The sequence below is a fragment of the Cololabis saira genome, chromosome 7, assembly GCF_033807715.1.
Source record: "Cololabis saira isolate AMF1-May2022 chromosome 7, fColSai1.1, whole genome shotgun sequence".
Lineage (NCBI taxonomy): Eukaryota > Metazoa > Chordata > Actinopteri > Beloniformes > Belonidae > Cololabis > Cololabis saira.
The window spans coordinates 25,880,030-25,906,210 of NC_084593.1; the positions used below are offsets into that span (position 1 = coordinate 25,880,030).

The window sequence follows — 26,181 nt, forward strand, 5'->3', positions numbered from 1 at the left end:
TATGCAGTAAAGAAAGCTCAATTGGAGATAACATTTCACAAAATCCTAGAAAAAATATTTTTCTAGTCATTATCACGCAAAAAAACAGAGAAACGTACATTACAAATGTAGCAATAACAATTTTTTACTTTACAATGTATTCTTCCAAGTGAAATGTAATGAATTTAAACATTTTGGTTTTTAAGGACGTTACTCTCAAAGTGCGTTTATTTCTCCCAGGCATATTGTGATCAGGCATTATATATTGAAGTCAATATTAAATATAGGCAACATTTTTTTCTATCAACATTTTGAAGGTGTGTATTCCGGATATTCATCCTATAATTTACATTTATATCAAAGAAACCTCCACAAAATTTAAATATATATATATATATATATTTTTTTTAACGATTTAAACCAAACTCCACTATATTTCAATGTAAAGGTTATAATTGTGATGAAATGAAACAAACTATAGGTGTTTAATCCTGTTAAATGTTGCTCAGATTTGGTTTAAATCAAATCTATTATTACATTTTTTTTTTTTAAACCGTAATATTAACCAATCATAGTTTTAATAACGTGAATGGTGGCGCTGTTTTGTTGACAGAAGTCTTTGCTCTGAACGCCACGACAGGGCGTTTTTGTCTTTACGTTGTATCGAGCAAAGACAGGACAGCTCTGTGGTGCTGAAACATTTATCCGAACTTGAGGATATTTGCTGTGTTATATTTTCGGATGATTTAAATTGTTTATTTGGAATAAATTTTTGTGCGGAATAATTCTTTATTGGACGCCTATATAAAACCCTTTGCTGATATTCAACTGGACAATGGGCCCTGTCGGAACAAATACGTCTTGGGAAAGGCCAGTGATTCTCATTATCCTTCTCATCTTCATTCGCCATATATCGACTTCAGTGACACATTACTCTATAGAAGAAGAAATGAAAGAAGGCTCGGTTGTCGCAAACCTCGCCACGGATCTCAGTCTGGATGTTAGGACACTGAATGAGAGGAAGATGCGGCTCGACATCATTGCGAACAAGAAATATCTCGATGTGAACAAAGAGACTGGTGAGCTGTATATTGTTGAGAAGATTGACAGAGAATATATTTGCACTACCAAAGGATTGTCATCATGCTATCTTAAACTTGAAGTAACTCTAGAAAATCCATTGCGGATGTTTAACATAGAATTAGAAGTATTAGACATGAACGACAATGCGCCGCGATTTCTAAGAGACACCATACATTTAGATATATCTGAAGCCACGACAAAAGGAGAGAAATTTTCTCTAAGTAATGCTGTGGATCCTGATGTCGGATCAAATTCAGTAAAAACGTATGATCTAAGTGAGAGTGAATATTTTAACATTGAAATTCAGACCGGTAGAGACGGATCTAAATTTGCTGATTTAATTTTGAAAAAAACACTAGATCGGGAGCATCAGCCTGTTCATAATTTAATACTCACGGCTGTAGATGGAGGAAAACCTGCTCGATCAGGTACTGTCAGAATTATTGTTCACGTTCTGGATACAAATGATAATGTTCCTACATTTGACAGATCCGTCTACAATATAAAAATAATGGAAAATTCTCCGATTGGAAGTCTTGTTATAAATCTCAATGCGATCGATTTAGATGAAGGATCCAATTCTGATATAACATATTCATATAGTTTATATACATCAGAAAAAACACAGGAAACATTTAGTCTGAATCCATCTACAGGTGAAATTACAGTTAAGGGGATGTTGAATTATGAGGATTTCAGGATTTATGATATGGAAGTTATAGCAACAGATAAAGGAGCCAACAGTTTATCAGGACAATGTACCATAAAGATTGTAGTTGAAGACATGAATGACAACCACCCAGAATTATCTATCAAATCATTTCAAAGTCCAGTCAGTGAAAACATTGAGTTAGACACGGTGATAGCTGTAGTTAGTATCAGTGATAAAGACTCAGGTGATAATGGAAAGGTTGATCTGCATATTCCAGGTAACATGCCTTTCAAACTGAGGGAGTCCTCTGATAACTATTATGAGTTAGTGGTGTCAGAGCCATTAGACCGTGAGAAGGTCCCAGAATATGACATCACGTTCACAGTCACAGACAGAGGTTCTCCTCCTTTATCTGACAATGAGACTATGACTTTAGAGCTGCTGGATGTTAATGACAATGTTCCACAGTTCCCCCAGTCGTTTTATACTATACGTGTAATGGAGAATAACGCACCTGGAGCCCTGCTCAGCTCACTCACTGCATTTGACCCTGATCTCCATGAAAACCAGTATCTAGTTTATTTCATCATAGAGAGGGAGATTGTCAACACTTCCATGTCCATGCTGTTCTCCATCAATCCAGAGAACGGTAATCTTTACGCTCTGAAAACGTTTGACTATGAGATTGAGAATGAGTTTCTTTTCCACATCGAGGCCAGAGACTCTGGTTCTCCTCCACTCAGCAGTAACGTGACCGTCCACATCATTATTGTGGATCAGAACGACAATGCTCCAGTCATTGTCTCTCCATGGCGTGCACACGGCTCGGTGGTGGAGGAAAAGATCCCCAGATCCACTGATAAAGGCTCCCTGGTTGCTAAGGTGATAGCCTTAGATACAGACTCGGTGCACAACTCTCGGATTACCTACCAGTTTCTACAAGTGACTGATGCCAGTTTGTTCAGTCTGGACCAATACAACGGAGAGATCCGGACTATGAGGATGTTCAGTTACAAAGATCCACGTCACCTCAGACTGGTTGTTGTTGCCAAGGACAACGGACAGCCCGCTCTCTCAGCTACAGTCACCATCAAGCTGATCACAGTGGAGACTGCTGTTAAGACCTACTCTGACATGACTGAGATGCCTCTGGAATACGACATCTTTTCAGATCTTAACCTGTATTTGCTCATCGGTCTGGGCTCAGTGTCATTTCTGCTGCTGATCACCATCCTTGTCACCATCGTGCTCAAGTGTCAGAGTCCCAAAGGCAGTAAACCGGCTCCTCCCAGCAGGAACAGTGTGATCAGTGAGAGGAACTCCACCATTGCAGACTCCACTCTGGTCTCCAACGATGCCTACTGGTACAGTCTGTTTCTAGCTGAGACCAGGAAAGGAAAGATGGTGGTTAGACAGCCTCTGCCGAAGGGCTCCCGGTACATCGTGTCCAGTTTACCAAGAGGAACAGGACTGACCGATACTAGTGACTCAGCTGCTTCAACCTTACAGGTACAACTGTAGTGTATTTGGTTTTGGCTTTTCATTCAAGTAATACTCCTTTCTGCTAAATGTTATTCAGTGATCATGTATTATCATACATGCACCGGATTGAATCTTGATAAAATAGAATGTTGGCATGGCAAAAAAAATTTTGTATGACCAAGTAAACACAAAATATATATTTACCACTATATTAACTTATTCATTAATATTTATTTTAAAATGCCATGTTCCTGCAGTAATTGTAATACCTTTACAGATTCTAATGCACACATCAATGCATCCATATGTTCACTGACGCACTAAACAAGGTATTTGAGTCACTTTTCTGCAGTTATTTACACGTCCTCTTCCTGAGCCAGTCTTCAGTTTATTATATGTGCTGGCATTAGGTAGTAATTACTGTACATTGATATTTAATTCCACTATATTTTCCTTTTTTTATGATAAATTATTATTTTTTCACTTTCAGTTGCATCTCTAACATTTCTAACACAAATAAGCTCCTTATTAATTTTGAAACTGTGTTTTGGGTAAGACTTTGATTGACCTGCATTTTAATCTTTAAGGAAACCTTACTTGGCAGCACAGTGGCTTGGTGGTTAGCACTGTTGCCTCACAGCAAGAAGGTTCCCAGATTGTCTCCCAGGCCCGGCAGGGTCTTTCTGTGTGGAGTTTGCATGTTATCCCTGTGCTTGGTGGGTTTCCTCTTGTTACTCCGGCTTCCTCCTACAGTCCAAAAACATGCGTAGTGGGTGCTTCTAAATTGCCCGTAGGTGTGAGTGTGAGTATGACTGTTTATATATGTGGCCCTGTGATGGACTGGCGACCTGTCCAGGGTGAACCACTGCCTCTTGCCTTAAATTGGCTGAGATAGATTCCAGCAGACACCCGTGACCCTGCAAAGGATAAAGCGGGTTTAGAAAATGGATGGATGGATGGATGGATGGATGGATGGATGGATGGATGGATGGATGGATGGATGGATGGATGGATGGATGGATGGATGGATGGATGGATGGATGGATGGAAACCTTACTTAATGTTAATTAGTAGGTGGAGAGTAAACTTTTTTAATATTATATTCAAACAATGTGTCCTCAAAGTCCACACACATGAAATTGAAATTATTATTAAACATATGTATTGTGCTATCTCACTTAAAACACATTTCTCTTCATAATTACGTTGATCTGTTTGCTAAAAGTCCAATTTAATTTAATACTGGTTAAAATACGGGTTTTAAATGGATCGCTAAACAGTTGAAATTATATCATAAGAAAATTACTTGATATTTATGTAATCACACTCAAAATTAATTCCTGAAAACGTATTACCCTATAAAATATGTAACACGAGGTTTATGAATTGGGATCGTGAAGCAATGCTTAAATAAACTAGTCGACAGTGTGCTTGAAAACGGTAGTGGTCCCAACTTTATTTCAAGCGCAAAAAATATGATGTCACTTGAAAGTTACAGTTATTTGTGATCACACCATTCTGAATTCAACGTTATGTAGTATAATACTAACGCTAATTAAAAAGTATGACAGCAAACGAACCATTTTAGAGTATTATGTTTAGAAAATTAAAATGAGTAAAGGGTGGCGCTATTTTGTTGCTAAGAATCTAGTCCTTGAAAACCAAGACTGTGAATCGTGTCATCAGAAGCTTAAATGAGAGGACAGCTCCATGGTGCTGAAACTCCACCGAAGACAAGCTAACCTTTTATTTTCCCTTTTTTTCTATTACTGCACGATCTGCATGATATAAATATCTCTGAACATATTTAAGAAAACCGTTAAGTCTGGAAAAAGATACAGTACATGGTACAGACGTATTGTCCTTCGCACACAACAGTGGCTTCCGCTGTAACAATGAAGTCTCTGAAAAGGTATGTGCTGCTCAGTATTCATATACTCTCTTTATTCGTTGAAAACATGTCGACATCAGAAACTCATTATTCTATACCAGAAGAAATGAAAGAAGGCTCAATTATCGCTAACCTCGCCACGGATCTCAGTCTGGACGTTCAAGCACTGAATGAGAGGAAGATGCGGCTCGACATCATTGCTAACAAAAAATATCTGGACGTGAACAAAGAGACTGGCGAGATGTATGTTGTAGAAAAGATTGACAGGGAATATATTTGCAGCAACAAATTGTCAGAATCGTGTTATCTCCGATTGGAAGTAATACTAGAAAACCCAATACGAATATTTAACATAGAAGTAGAAATTTTGGACATGAACGACAACGCCCCACAATTTCGAAGAGACACCATATATTTAGATATATCAGAAGCGACACCAAAAGGAGATACATTTTCTCTCAGCAATGCAGTTGATCCCGACGTCGGAACTAATTCGGTTAAAACGTATTATCTTACTGAAAGTGAACATTTTAATATTAAGATTCAGACCGGAAGAGACGGATCTAAATTCGCCGAGTTAATCTTAACAAAAACCTTGGATCGGGAGCAAAAAGCGGTTCATAATTTAATACTGACGGCCGTAGATGGAGGAAAACCTGCTCGATCTGGTACTGCTAGCGTTATTGTCCGCGTTTTGGATACAAATGATAATGCTCCTACATTTGACGAATCAGTTTACAATATAAAAATAATGGAAAATTCTCCGATTGGAAGTCTCGTTATTCATCTCAACGCAACGGATTTGGATGAAGGATCAAACTCGGATATAACATACTCATATAGTTTATATACGTCTGAAAAAACACAAGAAACGTTTCATCTCAATCCATCTACTGGTGAAATTACTGTTAAAGGAATGTTGAATTATGAGGATTTCAGGATTTATGATATGGAAGTTATAGCAACAGATAAAGGAGCCAACAGTTTATCAGGACAATGTACCATAAAGATTGTAGTTGAAGACATGAATGACAACCACCCAGAATTATCTATCAAATCATTTCAAAGTCCAGTCAGTGAAAACATTGAGTTAGACACAGTGATAGCTGTAGTTAGTATCAGTGATAAAGACTCAGGTGATAATGGAAAGGTTGATCTGCATATTCCAGGTAACATGCCTTTCAAACTGAGGGAGTCCTCTGATAACTATTATGAGTTAGTGGTGTCAGAGCCATTAGACCGTGAGAAGGTCCCAGAATATGACATCACGTTCACAGTCACAGACAGAGGTTCTCCTCCTTTATCTGACAATGAGACTATGACTTTAGAGCTGCTGGATGTTAATGACAATGTTCCACAGTTCCCCCAGTCGTTTTATACGATACGTGTAATGGAGAATAACGCACCTGGAGCCCTGCTCAGTTCACTCACTGCGTTTGACCCTGATCTCCATGAAAACCAGTATCTAGTTTACTTCATCATAGAGAGGGAGATTGTCAACACTTCCATGTCCATGCTGTTCTCCATCAATCCAGAGAACGGTAATCTTTATGCTCTGAAAACGTTTGACTATGAGATTGAGAATGAGTTTCTTTTCCACATCGAGGCCAGAGACTCAGGTTCTCCTCCACTCAGCAGTAACGTGACCGTCCACATCATTATTGTGGATCAGAACGACAATGCTCCAGTCATTGTCTCTCCATGGCGTGCACATGGCTCGGTGGTGGAGGAAAAGATCCCCAGATCCACTGATAAAGGCTCCCTGGTTGCTAAGATGATAGCCTTAGATACAGACTCGGTGCACAACTCTCGGATTACCTACCAGTTTCTACAAGTGACTGATGCCAGTTTGTTCAGTCTGGACCAATACAACGGAGAGATCCGGACTATGAGGATGTTCAGTTACAAAGATCCACGTCACCTCAGACTGGTTGTTGTTGCCAAGGACAACGGACAGCCCGCTCTCTCAGCTACAGTCACCATCAAGCTGATCACAGTGGAGACTGCTGTTAAGACCTACTCTGACATGACTGAGATGCCTCTGGAATACGACATCTTTTCAGACCTGAACCTGTATTTGCTCATCGGTCTGGGCTCAGTGTCATTTCTGCTGCTGATCACCATCCTTGTCACCATCGTGCTCAAGTGTCAGAGTCCCAAAGGCAGTAAACCGGCTCCTCCCAGCAGGAACAGTGTGATCAGTGAGAGGAACTCCACCATTGCAGACTCCACTCTGGTCTCCAACGATGCCTACTGGTACAGTCTGTTTCTAGCTGAGACCAGGAAAGGAAAGATGGTGGTTAGACAGCCTCTGCCGAAGGGCTCCCGGTACATCGTGTCCAGTTTACCAAGAGGAACTGGACTGACCGATACTAGTGACTCAGCTGCTTCCACCTTGCAGGTGAGAAACCTCTGTTAATCCCACAACTACACACACTGTAATCGGCTCCTATCTGAGTTTAATCAAACACACACTTAATCTAATATAAAATTAAAGCTATAACAAACGATTAAAGAACAATTATATCCTTATGAAAAAACGCAAAATCTTCTTATGGACATATTGTTTTTCCAGTTATGCAAAATAATTTTGTACATTTTTGTATTCACAGTAGCAATTTTAAATGTGTATTTTTTTAACCAGGTGAAAACAATCTTCATAAATTAACTATTTCTTCGTGAATCCTTCATATTCTCCCCTCATTTTCCCATTTATCTATCATACCAGGCGTTTCCGTGGTTTCTCACACAAACATGCAATTTTACTAAAAACAAAACTTCATGGGAAAACATTTCCTTGTAGCACACAATAAAACATATCATTGAAATCATGGATAAAGGACAAATTATTAAACTTACTTGAGATTGTAAAAAGAAACTACCGAAGAGACAGGTTGCAAGAAGATAACTGAACGGAGTAAAATATTTTACTGAAGTAAAACCCAAACCAAAATCGGAGCACTTAGATTTGCGACAGTAAAAAAGTAAAATAAGTTTAAATCTTGCAGACATTGAGGAAATTACCTCTCTGTTGCACAATGAGGCGCTGTACCCCAGTTTTATAAATTTGTGACATCACCATCGCCATGACAGTCTTCGCTGAAGATAATCGAGAAAAACGGGAAATGAAAAGCTGCCAGGCTTAATTCCTATGGATTTCAAAGCTTTTTCTCTCTATTTGTTTATTTTTCCGGGAAATTAATAGAGATTCCGGTTCGGGTTCAGATTCACTGGGGAACGGATTTTTAATCACGCTCATAAAAACAAAGATAGGTGATGATGGGTCTTTGCATCCTTTCTCAACAGTGGACAAGGTATGTCTCGACAATTATCTTCTTTCTTGTTACGTTAAATTCCGCTTCAGCTGTGACACACTATTCAGTCCCCGAAGAACTGGAAGAAGGCTCGGTTGTTGCAAATCTCGCTGGAGATTTGGGACTAGATGTGAAGACTCTAGTGGAGCGGAAAATGCGTCTGGAGATCATTGCAAATCGCAAATATCTGGATGTGAACAAAGAAACAGGGGAGCTGTACATTGTTGAGCGAATTGACAGAGAGACTCTGTGTTCCGCCAAGACAACTTGCTATTTAAAAATGGAAGCTATAATCGAAAACCCTAAACGGATATTTTATATTGAGTTGGAAATTTTAGACATAAATGATAACGTACCTCATTTCAGAAGAGATACGATAGATTTAGATATTTCAGAATCCACGCAGGCCGGTGAACGTTTTTCTGTCAGCAATGCAGTAGATCCAGACGTTGGATCTAACTCCGTAAAAACGTACCACCTGAGTGAGAGCGAATATTTTACAATAGAAATCCAATCTGGAAGAGATGGTTCAAAATTTGCAGAACTGATCTTAAAAAAAAGTTTAAACAGAGAGGAGATAGCAGTTCACTATTTGATACTTACAGCTGTAGATGGTGGTGTGCCATCTCGATCTGGTACAGCCAGCATAATCGTTCATGTTCTGGATACAAATGATAACGCCCCAAAATTTGAAAAAGAGAGCTACGAAGTCAGTGTTTTAGAGAATTCTCCAATAGGAAGTCTTGTTATTGATCTTAATGCGACAGATTTAGACGAGGGATCGAATTCAGACGTTGTGTATTCATATAGTTTTTATACATCAGAGAAAACGCAAGAAACCTTTTATTTGAATCCAACCACTGGTGACATTACTGTTAAAGGAGTGTTAAATTATGAGGATTTCAGGATTTATGATATGGAGGTAATAGCAACTGACAAAGGGGCCAGTCCATTAACGGGACAATGTAAAGTCACAATTCAAGTTAAGGACATGAATGACAATCATCCACAAATTTCTATTAAATCATTTCAGACCCCAGTTAGTGAAAACATTGAGTTAGACACAGTGATAGCTGTAGTTAGTATCAGTGATAAAGACTCAGGTGATAATGGAAAGGTTGATCTGCATATTCCAGGTAACATGCCTTTCAAACTGAGGGAGTCCTCTGATAACTATTATGAGTTAGTGGTGTCAGAGCCATTAGACCGCGAGAAGGTCCCAGAATATGACATCACGTTCACAGTGACAGACAGAGGTTCTCCTCCTTTATCTGACAATGAGACTATGACTTTAGAGCTGCTGGATGTTAATGACAATGTTCCACAGTTCCCCCAGTCATTTTATACTATACGTGTAATGGAGAATAACGCACCTGGAGCCCTGCTCAGCTCACTCACTGCGTTTGACCCTGATCTCCATGAAAACCAGTATCTAGTTTACTTCATCATAGAGAGGGAGATTGTCAACACTTCCATGTCCATGCTGTTCTCCATCAATCCAGAGAACGGTAACCTTTACGCTCTGAAGACATTTGACTATGAGATTGAGAATGAGTTTCTTTTCCACATCGAGGCCAGAGACTCTGGTTCCCCTCCACTCAGCAGTAATGTGACCGTCCACATCATTATTGTGGATCAGAACGACAATGCTCCAGTCATTGTCTCTCCATGGCGTGCACACGGCTCGGTGGTGGAGGAAAAGATCCCCAGATCCACTGATAAAGGCTCCCTGGTTGCTAAGGTGATAGCCTTAGATACAGACTCGGTGCACAACTCTCGGATTACCTACCAGTTTCTACAGGTGACTGATGCCAGTTTGTTCAGTCTGGACCAATACAACGGAGAGATCCGGACTATGAGGATGTTCAGTAACAAAGATCCACGTCACCTCAGACTGGTTGTTGTTGCCAAAGACAACGGACAGCCCGCTCTCTCAGCTACAGTCACCATCAAGCTGATCACAGTGGAGACTGCTGTTAAGACCTACTCTGACATGACTGAGATGCCTCTGGAATACGACATCTTTTCAGACCTGAACCTGTACTTGCTCATCGGTCTGGGCTCAGTGTCATTTCTGCTGCTGATCACCATCCTTGTCACCATCGTGCTCAAGTGTCAGAGTCCCAAAGGCAGTAAACCGGCTCCTCCCAGCAGGAACAGTGTGATCAGTGAGAGGAACTCCACCATTGCAGACTCCACTCTGGTCTCCAACGATGCCTACTGGTACAGTCTGTTTCTAGCTGAGACCAGGAAAGGAAAGATGGTGGTTAGACAGCCTCTGCCGAAGGGCTCCCGGTACATCGTGTCCAGTTTACCAAGAGGAACTGGACTGACCGATACTAGTGACTCAGCTGCATCAACCCTGCAGGTATGAGGCATATCCATAAAGTTAATCATGCAAAACAAATTTGGCAGTTTTATGAGCTAATTTACTCTCTGAGAGACAGTTCAATGTAGGCTATATATTTTTTCAGACACAAGTGTTTGTACATTCCTTCTATAAAAACTTTTAAACACGTATATCATGATGTTGTGATTATATTTTGTTTTGTTTATTTAAAAAAAGTTCCAAATAGTATTACATGCTGTCTACATAAAGGTAATGCTATCTAAAAACAATCTCGCATGAATTAGGACCTTTTTATAATATTCATTTTTTATAAATCCATACATCTTTTTTTCTTGAATACTGCAAGGACAAATGTCTTGATACCAAAGTACGCAGGCAACTGCCGGTGTTGCTCATCACTTCTTACATTAACTTAGTTTATATTGGATTAAGGTGACTTACACATAAAATAGTATATGCAAGTAAAACGCAAAACAAGTATGCATAGTAAATATGATAACAAAAACCGAGTAAGCCTTTTATGATTTTCAACATATTGAATTGTATCAAAAATTATACGCGACAAGAAAAAGGGGTGCCAAGTCTCACAAGGAGCTATACATGTCGCTGCTCTCCACAAAATCCCTTCACTGGTGAAGTCATCAGTTTGACGGCAGCTCATTGGAGGCTGTATGGAAAGACCTTTAGCAGGCAAGTACCGATTTGCTTTCCTTCAACATCCTCGGGACGCGTTATCACGGAGTATAGGGGACATTCTCTTTTCATCGCTGTACGTCCGTTTTCATGGTTTAATCTCAATGGCTAGTCAGATTCTTCAGTTTCCATGGAAGGGGTATGTCTCTTTATTTTTCTGTTTTTGCGCCATCACGGACTTGGTTTATGGTGTCACTCATTATTCTGTTCCGGAGGAAATGGACGAAGGCTCCGTCGTTGCAAATTTAGCAACTGATTTGGGATTAGATGTGCGGAGTTTAAGTGAAAGGAAGATGCGCGTGGACGCAGTGGGCAGCAAAAAATATCTTGACATCAACAAAGACACGGGAGAGCTCTTTATTTTGGAAAGGATAGACAGGGAATTTCTTTGTCCACTAAAGACAACTACGTCCTGCTTTCTTAAATTAGACGCCACAATAGAAAATCCGATACGCATGTTTAATATTGAGGTGGAAATAATGGACATTAATGACAATGCGCCTCATTTTCGGAGAGGAACAATGCATTTAGATATCTCAGAATCAAGTCCCGTTGGAGAGAGGTTTTCCTTGAATAATGCTGCAGACCCAGATGTGGGAACTAATTCTGTGAAGGATTACCACCTGAGCGCAAGCGATCAGTTTTCTATTGAAATTCAAACGGGGAGAGATGGGACCAAATTTGCCGATTTAGTTCTGAAAAAAGCCTTAGACAGAGAGCAGCACGCTGTTCATAATCTAATTCTCACTGCTGTGGATGGAGGAGTCCCCACACGCACAGGTACAGCCAGCATCATTGTTCGCGTGCTTGACGTGAACGACAACGCCCCTTCCTTTGACAAAGACAAATACGTGGTAGATGTGATGGAAAACTCCCCGATTGGTAGTTTAGTAATCAAACTGAATGCTACTGACTTAGATGAAGGGTCCAATTCTGATGTTGTTTATTCTTATAGTTTGTACACATCAGAGAGAACACAACAGATGTTTAACTTGAATCCAGGAAATGGTGAAATAACAGTGAGAGAGATGATAAACTATGAGGATTTTAAAATATATGAGATGGAGGTAATAGCCAGTGATAAAGGGCCCAACTCCTTATCTGGACAGTGTAAACTGACCATACAGGTGACTGATATGAATGATAATCATCCAGAAATTTCCATCAAATCATTTCGAAGTCCAGTTAGTGAAAACATTGAGTTAGACACGGTGATAGCTGTAGTTAGTATCAGTGATAAAGACTCAGGTGATAATGGAAAGGTTGATCTGCATATTCCAGGTAACATGCCTTTCAAACTGAGGGAGTCCTCTGATAACTATTATGAGTTAGTGGTGTCAGAGCCATTAGACCGTGAGAAGGTCCCAGAATATGACATCACGTTCACAGTCACAGACAGAGGTTCTCCTCCTTTATCTGACAATGAGACTATGACTTTAGAGCTGCTGGATGTTAATGACAATGTTCCACAGTTCCCCCAGTCCTTTTATACTATACGTGTAATGGAGAATAACGCACCTGGAGGCCTGCTCAGTTCACTCACTGCATTTGACCCTGATCTCCATGAAAACCAGTATCTAGTTTACTTCATCATAGAGAGGGAGATTGTCAACACTTCCATGTCCATGCTGTTCTCCATCAATCCAGAGAACGGTAATCTTTATGCTCTGAAAACTTTTGACTATGAGATTGAGAATGAGTTTCTTTTCCACATCGAGGCCAGAGACTCTGGTTCTCCTCCACTCAGCAGTAACGTGACCGTCCACATCATTATTGTGGATCAGAACGACAATGCTCCAGTCATTGTCTCTCCATGGCGTGCGCACGGCTCGGTGGTGGAGGAAAAGATCCCCAGATCCACTGATAAAGGCTCCCTGGTTGCTAAGGTGATAGCCTTAGATACAGACTCGGTGCACAACTCTCGGATTACCTACCAGTTTCTACAAGTGACTGATGCCAGTTTGTTCAGTCTGGACCAATACAACGGAGAGATCCGGACTATGAGGATGTTCAGTTACAAAGATCCACGTCACCTCAGACTGGTTGTTGTTGCCAAGGACAACGGACAGCCCGCTCTCTCAGCTACAGTCACCATCAAGCTGATCACAGTGGAGACTGCTGTTAAGACCTACTCTGACATGACTGAGATGCCTCTGGAATACGACATCTTTTCAGACCTGAACCTGTATTTGCTCATCGGTCTGGGCTCAGTGTCATTTCTGCTGCTGATCACCATCCTTGTCACCATCGTGCTCAAGTGTCAGAGCCCCAAAGGCAGTAAACCGGCTCCTCCCAGCAGGAACAGTGTGATCAGTGAGAGGAACTCCACCATTGCAGACTCCACTCTGGTCTCCAACGATGCCTACTGGTACAGTCTGTTTCTAGCTGAGACCAGGAAAGGAAAGATGGTGGTTAGACAGCCTCTGCCGAAGGGCTCCCGGTACATCGTGTCCAGTTTACCAAGAGGAACTGGACTGACCGACACTAGTGACTCAGCTGCTTCCACCCTGCAGGTATGGGGAATGTCCATTAAGTCAATTATGGAAAAATGCTGCGAAGTTGTGAGCTAATTTGCTCCCTAAGTCTAACAGAAGTTCACACACATTAGAAACAACATTTAGATGTAATTTACCCCACACTTATATCTCATTGTAATACCTTTTATTTTTTACTTGAAACTTTGTAATTTCTGTCTTTTTACTCTTTTATAATTTAAATACAGTTTTCAAAGTCAAACTTTGAAAACTTTCAAACTGTAAAAAAGCAAGATAAATAAGATTGTATTATCTGCAGTTAATTTGAAAGAAATTAAGAATAATAACATAGTTGAATGTAGTGGACTTTTGTTATTTGCGTAATATTTTAAACTCTGTAATCATATCACCTTTAAAAAAAGTATGTTTTTTCGTCCCCACCGTATAATCCTCTGCCTGAGTGCATCGTGTTCAAGAATAAGCATTGCAACTGACTGATACTATTTTGAATGGCCATGAATGAATACTAACATAGAAGAATAGTGATCAGGTAAAATGAGTAAAAACACAGTTGAAAAAGTAATAAGGACAGACAACATGCCTCCATAATATCCAAGAGAGTCAGAGAGATTTTTCACCTTAAAAATCATAATGTAGCACTTTACCAATTTAGTATCATGTCAAAATGATAGGGAAATGGATTAGACTTGTGTGACAGGGTTAATTGATACTTCGTGTTTGAGCTCAATGCAAAATTTCTTAATGTTGAACCCTCTTTTTCCAATGTATACAGCTACCTACCTACCTACCTACCTACCTACCTACCTACCTACCTACCTACCTACCTACCTACCTACCTACCTACCTACCTACCTACCTACCTACCTACCTACCTACCTACCTACCTACCTACCTACCTACCTACCTACCTACCTACCTACCTACCTACCTACCTACCTACCTACCTACCTACCTACCTACCTACCTACCTACCTAACTAACTAACTAACTAACTAACTAACTAACTGCCTGTTTGAACTCTGATAGAGGAAGTGAAAACAAGCAGGATACATTTTGAGAGCACATTCTTTGGTCAGATGGCATCTTTAATGTGACCCAGGATTATTTTACTGAATACACAGGCCTTTCAGAGAAACACTGAAATAACAGAAGGCAAGGCAAGTTTATTTGCATAGCACAATTCAACACAAGGTAATTCAAAGTGCTTTACATCAACATTAAAAGCGGCAAGACACAATTAAACAGTAAATAACAAATAAAATGAAATAAAATGATAAGAAAAGAGGTAAAATAATAAAAAGAACAAGTTCTAAAAAAGTAAGGGCAGTATAGTACAGCAGGTAAGTATTTAATTCAAGAGTACGCTTCAGTAAACAGTAATGTTTTTAGGCCTGCTTTAAAGGAGCTGACAGTTGGAGCAGACCTCAGGTCTACAGGAGGTTTGTTCCACCGGTGAGGAGCAGAATAACTGAACGCTGCCTCACCTTGCTTGGTTCTGGTTCTTGGGAACCACAACAAACCAGATCCAGATGAACCTCAGGGGTCTGGGAGCTTCATAGGAACTAACAGATCAACCATGTATTTTGGTCCAAGATCATTCAGGTCTTTGTAAACCAGCAGTAAGATTTTAAACTCTATCCTTTGACTCACTGGAAGCCATTGTAGTGATTTCATGACCGGTGTAATGTGGTCCAGTTTCCTGGTGTTTGTAAGGACTCTGGCGGCAGCGTTTTGGATCAGCTGCAGCTGCCTGATTGATTTCTTGTTAAGACCTGTAAAGATGCCATTGCAATAATCCAGCCTACTGAAAATGAATGCGTGAATAAGTTTTTCCGTGTCTTGTTTAGACAGAATCCCCTTAATTCTAGCAATGTTTTTTAGGTGGTAATAGGTAGATTTAGTGATAAACTTTAGATGGCTGTTGAAGTTCAGGTCTGAGTCAATAATTACACCAAGATGTCTGGCTTGATTTGTGAGCTGTCAATGACATAAGAAAGATTATATGTGTCTGCAACACTGCATTTACAGAATAGACGGAGAATGCTTGTAAACATAAAAAAAGAATCTGTCTGAAAAGATTACAGCCTCCGGCAGTTTGACAGAGGAATAGTGTTTTAGTGGGACAACAATCCCAATCACACTCCTAGAAATCATACTCTAGATTCTAAAAGTGAAGAAAAGGAAAAACTTTAATGTATCTGAAAATGTTATATTGGATTAATTCCGTAGAACAACTTATTATGTTGATCTTTTGGTAGATCAACATAATCACTGTGGTGAAGAAGGATATTTATAGACAGTGAAGCAACACGTTCTACTTCTACTTGAGAAAGATCTAATTTGTAACCAGAAAACAAAAGTAGAAACAATGTAGCCTATACTGGCAACATGAAACTCAGTATTAAAACATGAGCTTACTGTCACATAGTTTGTACTGTTGGACCTGTAACTTAAATAATCTAAATCTAAAGTGTTCTTAATTTAAGAAATAGAAAGAAAAAAGAAAACAAGCAACATTTTGGTCAACTTAATGGTTATGCAGTAACTACAAGTTGATATAATTTTAAAGCATTTAAAATTTAAAAGTTATTGCAGAGGCTTTCAGAGACTTGTGCTGTATTTGCCATATATTTAATAATTCAAATTGATGGGGATTTTCTTTTCATAATGAAGCTATTATCAAGGGAACTTTTGTTGAACAGACCATTCAGTTCATGAGTACTAACCGTTTTTTAAAGTGTTTATTTATTTTTTTGGTATGCTTATCGGTATGCTAATCAGGATGCTATCAAGTGACCAAAGCGCTCCTGACACTCAGTTTACACACACATATACACACACATATACACACACACACACACACACACACACACACACACACACACACACACACACACACACACACACACACACACACACACACACACACATACACACATACACACATACATACATACATACATACATACATACATACACACACACACACACACACACACACACACATACATACATACATACATACATATGCACATACACATACACATACACATACACGCACGCACACACACACACACACATATACATATATATATATATATATATATATATATATATATATATATATATATATATATATATATATATATATATCATGTCCATCAACAGTTTGTTACATACTTTTTATTTGTTTTTAAACTTTGTGGCGGTGTGTTTTTAATGAAATCTCCATATATTCTTGTATGTAAACTTTTAATGCAATTTGAAAAGTAAATTTTTCTTTCTTAGTTTGAATTTTATCTTTATTTTAGAGCAGATTAATTTCCATATCGAAAAGATTTAACAGATTACTAAATTTCCATCGCTACCACCGTTTATAGGAATACTGAACAAAACAAAAACCCTTGGGATGAAACACTATTATGAACGACACACTCTGTATTTCTCGTGGTCACTTTTCTATGCCCCACCACAGCAATGATGACGTTATGAAAATGTTTCTGCTTTTTGAAATTGTATCAATATATACCCAGATTAGGAGTAATTTGAAACGATTATTGAAATTCCTTTTAAAAAGTTTTAAAGGCAGCTCAAATGTTTTCACTGCTGACCAGCTGGGAACTCTTGTGCCCTGATGCGCGCCATCATTATCGCGATAGTTTATCTGAGGGAAGGGAGCTGTGTTGTTTGTAACCATGTCATTCCTGTTGAAGAACAGCCCCCTTTTACATTCTTTGCTTGTGTCTTCGTCCAACGAGGAGAAAGATTCATCCTCGGTTCAGAACATTTCAAGGCGTTACTAACCGAATCTTCATAACTGCGCAGCCTGTCAGGATGGGGTACGTGCAGGTATTTCTCGTTTTTTCCGTCATCGTAAACTCAGTATCTGCAGTAACTCATTATTCTGTCCCCGAAGAAATGGAGGAGGGATCTGTTGTTGCAAATTTGGCAGCTGATTTGGGATTAGACGCGAACACGCTGAAGTCGAGAAAAATGCGCGTGGATGTTGTTGCCAATAAAAAGTATCTGGACATCAACAAAGACACTGGAGAACTGTTTATTTTGGAAAGGATAGATAGAGAGTCACTGTGCCCTTCGAAGACAACTACGCTCTGCTCTCTTAAATTAGACGCTGCAATAGAGAATCCGATACGTATGTTTAATATTGAGGTGGAAATAATGGACATTAATGACAACGCGCCTCATTTTCGGAGAGGAACGATGCATTTAGATATCTCAGAATCAAGTCCCGTTGGGGAGAGATTTTCCCTGAATAATGCTGCAGACCCAGATGTGGGAACTAATTCTGTGAAGGATTACCACCTGAGCGCAAGCGATCACTTTGCACTGGAGATTCAGACCGGGAGAGATGGGACCAAATTTGCCGATTTGGTTCTGAAAAAAGCCTTAGACAGAGAGCAGCACGCTGTTCATAATCTAATTCTCACTGCTGTGGATGGAGGAGTCCCCACACGCACAGGTACAGCCAGCATCATTGTTCGCGTGCTTGACGTGAACGACAACGCCCCTTCCTTTGACAAAGACAAGTACGTGGTAGATGTGATGGAAAACTCCCCGATTGGTAGTTTAGTAATCAAACTGAATGCTACTGACTTAGATGAAGGGTCCAACTCTGATGTTTTTTATTCTTATAGTTTGTACACATCAGAGAGAACACAAAATATATTTAACCTGAATCCAGAAAATGGTGAAATAACAGTGAGAGAGATGATAAACTATGAGGATTTTAAAATATATGAGATGGAGGTAATAGCCAGTGATAAGGGACCCAACTCCTTATCTGGACAGTGTAAACTGACCATACAGGTGACTGATATGAATGATAATCATCCACAAATTTCTATTAAATCATTTCAGACCCCAGTTAGTGAAAACATTGAGTTAGACACGGTGATAGCTGTAGTTAGTATCAGTGATAAAGACTCAGGTGATAATGGAAAGGTTGATCTGCATATTCCAGGTAACATGCCTTTCAAACTGAGGGAGTCCTCTGATAACTATTATGAGTTAGTGGTGTCAGAGCCATTAGACCGTGAGAAGGTCCCAGAATATGACATCACGTTCACAGTCACAGACAGAGGTTCTCCTCCTTTATCTGACAATGAGACTATGACTTTAGAGCTGCTGGATGTTAATGACAATGTTCCACAGTTCCCCCAGTCGTTTTATACTATACGTGTAATGGAGAATAACGCACCTGGAGCCCTGCTCAGCTCACTCACTGCATTTGACCCTGATCTCCATGAAAACCAGTATCTAGTTTACTTCATCATAGAGAGGGAGATTGTCAACACTTCCATGTCCATGCTGTTCTCCATCAATCCAGAGAATGGTAACCTTTACGCTCTGAAAACTTTTGACTATGAGATTGAGGATGAGTTTCTTTTCCACATCGAGGCCAGAGACTCTGGTTCTCCTCCACTCAGCAGTAACGTGACCGTCCACATCATTATTGTGGATCAGAACGACAATGCTCCAGTCATTGTCTCTCCATGGCGTGCACATGGCTCGGTGGTGGAGGAAAAGATCCCCAGATCCACTGATAAAGGCTCCCTGGTTGCTAAGGTGATAGCCTTAGATACAGACTCGGTGCACAACTCTCGGATTACCTACCAGTTTCTACAAGTGACTGATGCCAGTTTGTTCAGTCTGGACCAATACAACGGAGAGATCCGGACTATGAGGATGTTCAGTTACAAAGATCCACGTCACCTCAGACTGGTTGTTGTTGCCAAGGACAACGGACAGCCCGCTCTCTCAGCTACAGTCACCATCAAGCTGATCACAGTGGAGACTGCTGTTAAGACCTACTCTGACATGACTGAGATGCCTCTGGAATACGACATCTTTTCAGACCTGAACCTGTATTTGCTCATCGGTCTGGGCTCAGTGTCATTTCTGCTGCTGATCACCATCCTTGTCACCATCGTGCTCAAGTGTCAGAGTCCCAAAGGCAGTAAACCGGCTCCTCCCAGCAGGAACAGTGTGATCAGTGAGAGGAACTCCACCATTGCAGACTCCACTCTGGTCTCCAACGATGCCTACTGGTACAGTCTGTTTCTAGCTGAGACCAGGAAAGGAAAGATGGTGGTTAGACAGCCTCTGCCGAAGGGCTCCCGGTACTTCGTGTCCAGTTTACCAAGAGGAACAGGATTGACCGATACTAGTGACTCAGCTGCTTCAACCCTGCAGGTACAAGTGATCAATCAGTTCACCAGATTTCAGATTAATCACAAGACATATTACCGTTGGAAAAGAAAAGAACAAAGCCAAATACAGGCCACTTTCAAAAATTTCAACTTTCATATTTAAACAGACAACAGTGGACACATGTTTTATTGATTATGTTAAGCATTAAACTGAACCTTTTCAGTCGTGGAACAAACTATATCAAACAGAAATAGAGAAAAAAAAAAAAATTGATAAACCCAATAATTAGACCGGTGAATCTCAGTAAATGTGGGGAAATGGCACCTTATAACGCCTATGTAATCTTTAACCACCTTTTTAACTATTGATCCTCACACATTTTAATTTAGTTGACATAGCTGTCTGTAAGTGTGTGTGTGTGTGTGTGTGTGTGTGTGTGTGTGTGTGTGTGTTCTTTATACAGTGACTGAGTCATCACAAAAATGAAAAAAAGAACCATATACTCATGTCATAATGCTGGAAAAACACTTTAAAATAACTGATGAATGCAAGTTGTGCAACTCTAAAAATAATCTCAAATCTTCAGTTAAATCCTCAAGAGGTTTAAAAGAATCTGTTTCCGTTACATTTTTCTCTGTTGTTGCAGTGAACGCACAAATTGAAAGAAAAGACAGAAATAAAAAAACTTACAAGATGTTTTTAACTCACTTGTTCTTTTTACTATATACTTCATTCATGTTACTTAATATTCTAATGAAAGTTGAAAAACTTCAGTTTTTGTACTTTTTCTTCTCTTGCTGCTGGTGCAAGTGTGCATGGAGTTTTTATGCTCTGCACCTTCATTATCTATCTATCTATCTATCTATCTATCTATCTATCTATCTATCTATCTATCTATCTATCTATCTATCTATCTATCTATCTATCTATCTATCTATCTAGGTAAGTATGTATGCTGTGGAGTGAAAGAAGAGCTGTGAGGCTAAATTATATGTTTATGCTACAAGCAGTGTTTTCTTATTAAAAGTCACAAATTCTGCCAATACCATTTTTCAAAGTTAATATTTAATTCATAGTGTCTTGACATTAACTCTGTGGTGACAGGATGCATACACTGAAACAAAACCTTATTCTTTTGTTCTTGCCATGCACTGACCATTAAACTGCTTGTTTTTTTCTCCCCACTCTAAAGTACCCTAAATGAGGAAAGTCCACTCAGCAGATGGAGGTATGCAGAGTCCCCCCTCCCCGGATAACCTTTTTGAATTATATTGCAGATCGTTTTGTATTTTGTTTCTTGTGTTCATTTTATTTTCAGTGGATTTTTTAAACTATTATTATTATTATTGATTTATCATTTTGTCTTGTTTTCTCTTGTAGGAGTATTTTTCTTATTGCAAAGGACCTCGCTTTTGATATCACATACAGTTTGCCAGGTCCTTTTAGCTCTTCACTTAAATTTTGTTCAGTGTTACTGACATTACTGTCTCATCTTTAAAGCTTATAAAAGTTGCCTGTACTAACTGATTAGCTCAGTCATTAACACCGCATTTGTCAGGATTTCAGGATTTGGACCATCTGAAATAATTTTTTAACAGTTTCTTTGACATGAAGCAATGATGGGCTTGACTGACCTCTTGTAGACAATCAAGCAAACATGGTGATTCACATTAAATAGTTTAAAAACAATGTTCTTGTCCTAGACATTGCTATTGGTTATAAGTATACCTAGCAATGCATCTTAGCCTGTATCTAAGGCTCAGACAAAATTCTCCTTTAGCACATGATATGCTGAATTTGCTTTTTACAATATGGTCTCTGCTCTGAGTATAAATGACAAGAAAATATTTATTGCCCCACCTGAATCACTATGTTCTTAAAAGGATGCAGTGCATGTGAATATTAATCTGTTCATCCCCCTCCTGACCCATTAATGCTGTATTAGGAATAAGACTTATTGACAAATGTTTGTAAGTGGATCCGGATCATGCTGTTTCTGTCCTCTTCACAGAATGACACATCTAAACATAAATGACCCATCTCCTGTAGTCTGAAATGTGACCTAATTCTTTGTGCAGGAGTAGCGCAAAGAGAAACCCAGTTCCCCAGTTACCTAGCAACCACTTTCCTTCACATAATTTTGGAGCATGGTATTCATTGATAGAACTGCTACCTCACCGCTACACGTTCAAGGATGCGTCCAGTCCCCTCACCCACTCTGTCCTCTGCCTGAAGCCCCTGTTGAGTGACAGACATCGGCTGCATGAGATATGTCAGTTTGGCCAGTCACAAGACTCTGAGTGCCGTCGTTCCTCTTCCACATTTGTCTAATTCTCTTGTCTTATTGACAGGCATCCACCACTAGCAGCAGCAGTTCCACGTAAGACCATCCCTCCTGCTGTTTACGGTGATGATGCTAACAGGAAAGCTTCATGGAAGAAAGGAGGAACAGCGTATCAGCTACTGCTCCTCTCTCTCCACCCCCACTTCCCACATCAAACCTGCTCAGTCTGCTCTTTTTTAGTCGCTCCGTGTGTAGCTGTCATGCTGTAACACCAATGGACTATGACTTATCTAATAACAAGCCCCACCCCTCTCCTTCTTTAAGCACACGAAAAAAATAACAATGCCTTTATGTCCAAGTGTTATGCATGATGTGACTGCATGACTTCAGCTACTGCCATACAAAGGTCTTTCAAGAAGAGATGCTCACAAATGAGCAGACTGTAAAAAAAACATATGCACCTGTGAATATTTAAAGAAGCCACTACAAGGACTGTAAGGGTGGATGGGAAAATGTTGAAATGCCATAGAGAGACTGTTTTCCCTTTACATAAAAGTTGTTACCTGTCTTTCATCCGACTCCATAACAGCATTAATGTATAATATAAACTGAAAAGGTGAAAAAGATTTCTCAGTAAAACATTAACATACAATAAAAACAGGAATAAAAAAAAAAGAATCAGTATTTCATAAACGTGGTAGATTTTAGTCATTTTATGGTTTTCACTTTATTCTTTTGTGCTTTAAAAGTAAGAAAGGCCTAAATATGAAGGGGGTTGCTGACTTTATGCAACGCTGAACAAAGAACAAGGCCTTTTGCCATCATGCCTTTCAGTTGTTTCGGCATGGAATAATCAAAGTATTTCAATAGCTTTAGATGTTTAAATGGTATTGAACATTTCCAAATTTTCCAGTTTAGCTTGTTTTTTTTTTCTCAACACAATGGAAAATTACATTTTAATGCAAAAACAACAGAGTGCCATATTCATTCAGTCTTATTTTTATTTATTATTTTATTAAGCAAGAGCAATAGAATTCCCTTCAAACAACTCAAAGTTATGAACTCAGCATGAACTCAAGAGAACAAAGAGGATGAGTCTTGATGTTTGAACTGAACACAGTGATTCTTTGAGAAAAGAATGACATGTCTTTATGACTACTGTATATAATGATATTAGAAACACCAGTGCATACTTTAACTTTTTTTTACTTCCTAATCTTAACCTGTGGATGTTACTTAATTTCAGTGTCTTGCAGTTGGTGATAAGTTAATGCATACATAAAGGTACTGAAGCAACATATCTGTTTTATTTTTTTTAAGGGTGTGCTCATGTATATGACTGATGTACTTGATGTGTCTGCATATCAACACATGAATTGAGACACAGATATAACTGACAAAATTCACCATGCGTCTGTATAAAATGCCTTACATTTTCAGTTTTAATTGCTTTTGCACCTCTTAAATGTGTACAAAATTATGAGTCATCATCAGATCTACGGCTCATCAATCATATTACAGAATTTCACATTCAGAGAACATATATTTAAACTCTTAAGCACAGGTCCTGTTGCATTTCTTGTTATAATGTGTTACAGCCAAACTTATACAGTAAGTGCTTTTGTACAGTGGTAATTTCATAGTAGAACATGTAGTCACTTGTGTAATGTGAGCCAAATGGATGCTATGGTCTGGTCTTTATGAACTATTAAACACAAAAACAGATTTGGTGATGAATTTTCTTGATCTCTTCACTTTTGCATCAAATGTATATTTTTTGTGGATATCTACATTACTGTAAAACAGGTTTAAATTATGGTCCTTATTATAGCAAATTTCTGTTCACTTAATATTAGATAAGCTCAAAGAATATTGATTTGTTGAAGTATAATACATTTGCAATGACAATGATAAAAAGTTTAAATTGTTATAATTATTATTTCTGTCTGAACCTCACAAGCAATTAATCAGATGGGGTTAATCTTCATTTTAGCAGAACCTATTTTATCCCTCTGTCTTTTTATTTGAATCAAATTTTCATCTCTTCTCCAGAAAAAAGAACCTTTGAAGGATATCTAAGTTGTAATCACTACATCTGTTGTGATTCGTGTTCTGGTAGATAAGTGATAATGTGGACCATTTTCTAAACAAGCTTTACATATCAGTCAGGCCTAACACAGATATCATAAATGGGAAGAGATTTTGTAACTGCAGCAGAGCTTGTCACACAAACACCTAGCATTCTATGCATGTGGGAAGAAAAATACATTATGCATGTTAATTTCTTGAAGTTGCCATTTAAAGAAAATTGATTACCTGCAAGAATTTGAACTGAATATTGATCTCTTGGTCTGTTATTTGAGAAAGTTATATCCAGGAGCATCACAATAGTACTGATACAGTAATAAATTGGAATGTAAAAGAATGTTGGGATGGAATATTAGATATTCTGCATATATTGCTCTCATTCATCCACTAACTGACCTCTTTTCATAGCAGCCGGTGATTGGCAAAAGGTTTTTACTGACTTTCAAGGAGATTGCACAAGTATCCAGTATGCGCAAAGGACATGTGCATACTGGAGTCTGTCAGTGCAGACAATGTCATATGTAGGTCATATCTTCTGCTTTTCAATTTGAAACATTGTCATTTGTGCTTTTACCCACATATAATTTCTTACAGGCAAAACCCTGTTATAGTGTCAAGGAGTGGACTTTTCTTTTAGCTTTTTAGACTCGTTTCTAGTTTCATCAAACTGTAATGTGGAGACAGTTTTAGAATTATACCAAAAACAAGTTATAACAAAAAAAGATACCAAAAAAGGAACCTGAATCTTAACTAACAAAGAAAGTACAAGAAAAGAAATTGAGCTGTGTTTCCACAATGATTTTTCATCCGTCATTAAACTGCTTCAAGAGCACATATTTCCAACCAGCAGACACAGTATTGATATGAATAAATAAATACACATCTTTGTCATACTTGAGTACTATAAATGTGATTATCTGTGATAAAAATGTAATATTTTCTATATCACACATTAATTACTGGTTATATGTCACAAGACTGAACAGATTTTTTAAAGAATACTAAAATGTCAGTATATACAATATGCAATGTACAAAATGAATATGAATCTTGAATATTTCTGAATAATTAATAAATAAATCTCATCTTAAGATCAAATATAATAATATAAACAGAACCAAAGAGTAGGAATTGTGCAGCAGAATGCTTGATTGGTGTATAGATATACAGTTAATCAAAATAGATAAATAAGTTATGATAACTGGTAACACTGTTGTACATGTAAAAAATGTGCAGGGTTTACTTATTCATTTGTTCCATGCTGGTGAGATAATAAGTGAGCCTGTCTCATTGTGTGTGTTCACATGACCTCACCTCCCCAGAGAGATGAGGTCATATCAGGACACACAAAGAAAATACCATTCAGACCCAGATAATAAAAAATATGCTTTCATGAGGGCTACTGGTTTGACTGCTACAGTTTGATGCAAAATAAGAAAATACATATCTTTAGACAGAAATTTAAAAACAAAAATGTATTTCTTCCCCCCCCTCCCTTATCACCACTGAGCCTGAAATGTGACTTGTATTGTGCGTGTCTATAGCTGCTCTGTTTCACTGACAGATTAGACACAGATGACAAGGCAATGCAACAATGTGTAATAAAGCACAAAAACAACCAGCAGCTGACACCAGCAGGCTAACATATGCACAGCTCACATCTGTGTATTTGTTGCCTCACTTCTATTTTTTTTTTCTC

The 26,181-nt window shown here is 38.8% G+C and overlaps 3 protein-coding genes across 7 annotated transcripts in view; all 3 read left to right on the top strand.

Moving 5' to 3' along the window:
• Positions 1–24,670, top strand: part of LOC133446984 (protocadherin alpha-C2-like) — a 48,391-nt gene extending 23,721 nt beyond the window's left edge. Inside the window, exons 1-3 of one of the 5 annotated variants that reach the window (XM_061725254.1) lie at positions 4,901–7,488; positions 21,303–21,338; positions 22,462–24,670. In XM_061725254.1, the coding sequence (XP_061581238.1) occupies positions 5,041–7,488; positions 21,303–21,314 (2,460 nt within the window). In that variant the 5' untranslated portion in view covers positions 4,901–5,040 and the 3' untranslated portion in view covers positions 21,315–21,338; positions 22,462–24,670. Of the gene's footprint in view, positions 1–4,900; positions 7,489–17,423; positions 20,153–21,302; positions 21,339–22,461 lie in introns of those variants that run through there. The other 4 variants (XM_061725257.1, XM_061725253.1, XM_061725256.1 and 1 more) reach the window with 4 other exon arrangements.
• Positions 647–3,235, top strand: LOC133446987 (protocadherin alpha-C2-like). The gene has a single exon (XM_061725260.1). The coding sequence runs from the start codon at positions 815–817 to the stop codon at positions 3,233–3,235; it is 2,421 nt and encodes an 806-aa protein (XP_061581244.1). The 5' UTR covers positions 647–814.
• LOC133446989 (protocadherin alpha-C2-like) lies at positions 7,754–10,775 on the top strand. The gene has a single exon (XM_061725261.1). It carries the CDS (start codon positions 8,364–8,366, stop codon positions 10,773–10,775), a length of 2,412 nt encoding a protein of 803 aa, XP_061581245.1. The 5' UTR covers positions 7,754–8,363.
• Positions 24,671–26,181: the final 1,511 nt, after the last annotated feature.